Source organism: Quercus suber, unplaced genomic scaffold, assembly GCF_002906115.3.
Source record: "Quercus suber isolate HL8 unplaced genomic scaffold, Cork oak 2.0 scaffold_593, whole genome shotgun sequence".
Classification (NCBI taxonomy): Eukaryota; Viridiplantae; Streptophyta; class Magnoliopsida; order Fagales; family Fagaceae; genus Quercus; species Quercus suber.
Genome location: NW_027070038.1, coordinates 56,842 through 62,939, shown reverse-complemented (window position 1 = coordinate 62,939; position 6,098 = coordinate 56,842). Strand labels below are relative to the sequence as shown.

The 6,098-nt window shown below is 30.4% G+C and overlaps 1 protein-coding gene across 1 annotated transcript; it reads right to left on the bottom strand.

Annotated features, from left to right (window-relative positions):
• Positions 1 to 216: 216 nt before the first annotated feature.
• Positions 217 to 672, bottom strand: LOC136063905 (uncharacterized). The gene has a single exon (XM_065764925.1). The coding sequence runs from the start codon at positions 670 to 672 to the stop codon at positions 217 to 219; it is 456 nt and encodes a 151-aa protein (XP_065620997.1).
• Positions 673 to 6,098: the final 5,426 nt, after the last annotated feature.

The window sequence follows — 6,098 nt, the reverse complement described above, 5'->3', positions numbered from 1 at the left end:
TTATTTTTTATTATAGTTTTTTTTTTTTTTTTGGGTTATATTCTCTATAAGCAATAGATTTTTGGGTTATATTCTTTATTATTATTATTTTTTTTTTTTGCTTATCAATAAGGGTAGTCAAGGTGAGACAATTGACTTAAGAAAATAAATAAATAATCACAAAGATTAAAGATAGCTGCGAAGAGAGGCATCCACATCATCATAAGCGATTAATCTTCAACAACTTATCACATGAGATCTCGAGATTGATGCAAATCTCTTCTCTAGCACTCTCCAAACTCCTCTAGCAGACTTTTGCCCAACTGTGAGAGCAAGAATTGCAGGAGAGAGAGTTGAATTCAAGAATGTGAACATTGCTTGTTCACGGTTCTTCCAAGCTATGAATGCTGGATTGATTTCAGTAGTAACATTACCAGAAGAGTCTTTGAGAAATCTCTCTGGAGCAATGATTGAGTTATCAAGAACATCAATCATGGAGTAGGTATCAAGAATTACCTCAATCTGATGTTTCCACACCACATAGTTTCCGTAGTCCAACTTCACAGTCATCATAGATGACATATTTGATAGCAATAACAACGAAGAATTCACTGGCAAACCTGAAGAAACCATAGCAGGCATAGCACTTGAAGAAGACGATGAAGAAGATGAATTAGATTGAGCAGAAGCCATTGATATGGATCAATTGTGCTCTGATACCATGAAAAAACTACTCTTAATCTCACTGTTACTGTGTTAACCAAAACAGAAATGAAAACAGAGACTAGAAAATGATGAACTTGAGAGCTCAACTATTCTTATTATGGAGAAAATATAATGCTCACTATATTTCACAATTGAATAGATACAAGTATATATATAGATACATCAGAGGTTGAAGAAGAGAGAAGCCCAACAGAATCTGTAACCGTCTGGCACGATCCATAACAAACTCTCCCACGTGCCTGATTCCTTCAATCCTTCAATAGCTAATATAAACCAAAACGGCACCGTTGAGTTTAATGAGAAACGACACCGTTATGCTTTGGGTGTGTTTTATGTCTGACTACTTTTCCACACGACACCGTTTTGGTTTGAGAACTAGCCGTTGGAACAGTTGCTCCTTCTTCTTCAATCTTCAATTCTAAGCTTGCACTATCACGTACTTATACAGTTATACCTTCACCATGAGCTGCGTAGCCAAAATTTTTTGCTTAGAAGGGCTAACTTATGATACTAATTTATTAATTTATACAAACTTTCATAAATATGTACAAATATATACATTTACACACACATATAATTTAATATTCTTCATAGTGAATTCTTAAATTTTTCGTTTTTAATAGAAGTTATCAAATTGTCTACCAAAGTGGGTAAAAAAATTTCAGTTGAACTTATGAAGTATTTAAAGACATGAATGATTTTAAACTTTAACAAACACAAGAACACATTTTATAATAAAAAATAAATGTGAAAAAAAAAAAAAAAAAACATTCTCTATAACTACTGAGTCAATTGGACACTTTTTTTTAAGAGTATCATTGGACGAGTTCAAATATTCAGAAAGACCAAATCTCATTCTTGTAGACTAATAATTAAAATTTAATATTTATATATAGTATTAAAATATTTTTAAAATTTTTGGGGGGTCATACCTCCCCACTCATACATGCATGCAACTCCACCCCTGACTATGAGAGTAATCTCTTTGATAAAATATTTAAAAACATAGAAAGAGATCTAAGTGAAAAGTTCCGATTGGTATTGTTTATGGGTTTCGGGTTTCTTAGAAATTTTGACCTCAAATTCGGTCTGCATTCATTTGGGATCAGAGTGTTTAAAGAATAAAATCCGATTAGCTCTCCTCGTATGTGATATATATTAGGATTTAACGGTTTTTCAACGATTGACATTATAACGTGAGCTGGATTATATAGAAATACTGACACATGAAATAAAAAAAATTAAGTCAAAATATGATACACGTATGAACAAGTAACAATCATGGTTTTCTTAGGTTTTATCAATGGTATGTTGGTGTACGATACATTCTAAATATAATATTTATTATGTATTAAAACCTCAATTTTAAGATTTTTTTTTAAAAAAGTTTCATTTTCTTCTTACATCAATAACTTTTATCGGTGACATCTAAAATGTTTGATTTTTTCCACTTTATTTAATAAATATTTTGTAAATGATTTCTTTTGGGGGTAGAAACGGAGACTTTATTTATTTAATAAACATTGTTCATACTACAACAACTAAAGTCGGCTGTCGAGTATAGCGTCTATTAGTTCCTAGGCCAAGCATGTCCCTTAATTTAAATCATAAATCTATTCATGATGATGTCGCTAATTGAAACTGTTTAAACAGAACGTTTTTTTTTTTTTTTTTTTTTTTTTTTTTTTTTTTTTTTTTTTGAGAAGGAAGCCAACAAAACAGGATTGTGTGGTTTTTTTAAGATATGCACAGTATATATGAACGTTATTTCACTACATGCCATATCATGTTGTTTAATTAAGCATTCCACTAACAACTTCAAGCATAATGAATTTATTAAGTTCGTTATATAAATTTATTGAAAACAGTTTTTACTTAAGATCTCGTATTTTCAGTGTTTAATAATTATAAAAAATATTATCTTTAATGTTCTTGAATGAATAGAGCCAAAATTTGCTTTATTTAAGTTCTTTTTGTCAAGTGATATATCAAGGTTTTAATTTTAGTTTGTGCTTTATTTGTTTAGTTAATAAATAAATTTCAGTGAGTATCTTAATGAGCGAAATCAAATTATTCACAAATAACTCGGTTAATTTTACATCTTTCTACCATATATCATATAATAAATTTTAAAGCTGTTGACGTTAATTAAGTCACCTTTTAAATTCAACTTTAAAGTTTTTGATTTTGGTGAATTAACTCTTTAATTTAAAGGGTAGACTTTTGGGAGTCAGCCCATAATAAATGAGTACATTTTCTGATACGGTTTTTTTTTTTTTTGAGAAAGTGATACGTTTCTCTATTCTTCTTAAAAGAAATGTTAGCTGTCATATTTCATATTGTATAATTCAAATTGAATTAGAAAACAAAAACGCATGCACGTTGGCGTAACCCTAAAAACAAAAACAAAAATGAGTGGGTATCTCTCAAGTTGGAGAAAATGGGCATTTGTCCCTTTCGTCCAAAACAAATAGCAAAATATTTCTGTTCTGAAACTATCTAGCAAAATACCCTTGTTTTGAAACTCGATTTTTTTAAAATCGAGCTTCAATAAAAAAACTCGATTTAATAAAAATCGAGTTCCAATAAAAAAACTCGATTTAATAAAAATCGAGTTACTTGCAAAATGTTACATGGAACTCGAGTTCCATGTAATTTTTTTTCAAAGTATTTTGCCTATAACTCAATTTTCTAAAAATTAAGTTTATCATTGAAACTCAATTTTCTAAAAATTGAGTTTAAAACAGGAACATATGACTAAATAGTTTCAGAACATGGGTGCTTCTCAAAAAAAAAAAGTTTCAAAACATGGGCATTTTGCTACTTGTTTTGGGCTGTTTTGGGCAAATGCCCATTTTGGCCCTCTCAAGTCTCAAAACATATTGGTTTAATCAAACTTTCAACAACTTCAGGATATATTTAGCTATAGTGATGTTAAGAGGCTGTTTGGATGACCTATTCTCATGACTCAATTCTCAGTTTTCATAACTCAATTCTCAAAAATGGTGAGACCCATAGTAAAATACTCGTTTGCCTACACCAATACTCTATTTCCATAACTCTGTTTCAATACTCAATTCTCTATTTTTTGAGTTATGAGTTATGGAAACTGAAAACAACTTTTGGCTGTTTTCAGTTTTCAATTCTCAATTTTCAATGGCAAAATTGTAAATACCATTACAAACCGGTCCCACAGTCAGAATTTGCTCCCTCTTTTTCTTCTTTCTCTTTTTTTTTTTTTCTTTTCTTTTTGCCTTTCACGAACAGACATGCTTTCTTCTTCTTTTGCTTCTTTTTCTCACTTTCTGGGTTTCTTTTCCATTCTCCTTTCTTTCTTTTTTTTTCTTTCTTTTCTTTTCACGTTGGTTCTGGGTTTAGTTTAGTTTTTTTTTTTTTTTTTTCCTTTTCCTGGGTTCGGTCTCTCCCGATGTTCATCCTCTCTTTTTTTTTTTTTTTTTTCCTTTTCCTGGGTTCGGTCTCCCTGATATTCATCCTCTTTCTTTTTTTTTTTTTTTTTTTTCCTTTCCTGGGTTCAATCTTCCCATTGTTCATCTCTTTTTTTTTTTTCCTTTTCCTGGGTTCGGTCTCCCTGGTATTCATCCTCTTTCTTTTTTTTTTTTTTTTTTTTTTTTTTTCCTTTCCTGGGTTCAATCTTCCATTGTTCATCCTTTTTTTTTTTTTTTTTTTTTTTTTTTTTTTTTTTTTTTTTTTTTTTTTTCCTTTTCCTGGGTTCGGTGATCTGGGTATTTTTTTCTTCTTTCTTCTTTCACTGATTCGGGTTTGGGGGTATTGAAAAAAAAAAAAAAAAAAAAAGCTGCGCCAGTGACAGAGCTGGGGCCCACAAATAGTGTGAAAAAATTTGAGTGATGGCATGAAAAAGATGGAGCCAAACGGGTATTAATTTTAGAGTGATGGGTGATGAGTAATGAAAAATGAGTGATGAGTGATGAGTGATGAGTGATGAAAATTGAGTGACGAAAATTGAGTGACCAAAAAAAAGTTCCCAAACAGCCTCTAAATGTTGCGGTGTTTGGTCAGCATATATTTATCTATAACGATGTTAAATATTACATTGTAGTTTAGTCAATTGATTTACTATTAATATTATTATTTTTGCCGCTAGAGCAGTGACCAATTCATGTTTTGCAAATGACGCTCCAAAAAAATTGATAGTTTTAATCGAACTTTCGACAACTTTAGGATATATTTAGCTATAGTGATGTTAAATGTTGCGGTGTTTGGTCAGCATATATTTATCTATAACTATGTTAAATATTACATTGTAGTTTAGTCAATTGATTTACTATTAATATCATTATTTTTGCCGCTAGAGCAGTGACCAATTCATGTTTTGAAAATGACGCCAAAAAATTGATGGCTTTTCACCGAATTTTGAATTGTGCATACGGATGGCAATACGATAGCACAAGATCAGATCAGAGGTGTGTTTTGTCCCTACTTAGGGGTTAAAAAAAAAATTAGTGTGTGACGAGAGCATGGCTGGTCAATGCCAAAGTATGTAGTTGAATATATATATTTTTTTAATCCCTAGTGAAATGGCTTCGATATTAACGAGGTAGGAATGACATAGAAATTAAGGGGGAGGCCAGGGGGACAACCATGCATGATTCATGATAGTTATTGGGCGCCGTTTGGTATGTTGTTCTAGTAATATTGTTTAAGTGTTGTAAAAATATGTGTGGATAAAAAAATGTTGTGGAAATACATGTTATATTGTTTAAACAACACAACTAAATAGGCCCTAAGAAAGAAAGAAAGAAAAAAAACCATGTGTTTTCAGTGGTAATCAAGGTTGTCAAAATCAGGATCATTTGTAGAATCGTTTAAGGTAGGTGAAATCATAGATCGTAAGATCAGATTGTGAATTGTAAGATCCTACATATTTTCAAATTTAAATAAATAAATAAATAACTCATTGATAGTAGCTTTGTATGATGAATAATCACGTAAATTATAAATTCATCCATAAAAAAACTTAGATTTGCATCATATGATATAATTTGCGTGTCATATATCGCTAAGTCTATACTAACGAAATAAATATATTTAAGTTTTGACCAAATGTATCTAAAAAGTTCAATAAATGTTTAATTAGCAACCAAATACCAAAATATTTATCAAAACATATGGAAAATATTTTCCAAGTTCTAAGTTCCAAGTTTGAAATCTAAAATAAGTTAGCAAATGGAAACTAGCTAACTACAATATGAAATCCAAAAGTAAAATGAATATTAAGGCGAAGTGAACATTTAATTATTCTCATTCTAAGGTTCTTTTAACCACCGTCTTAAATTCCTAATCATCATCATCCATTTCATCATCTATGTAGACATTATATATTTGTATACTAGAGCTGCAAAAGACATCAAGAT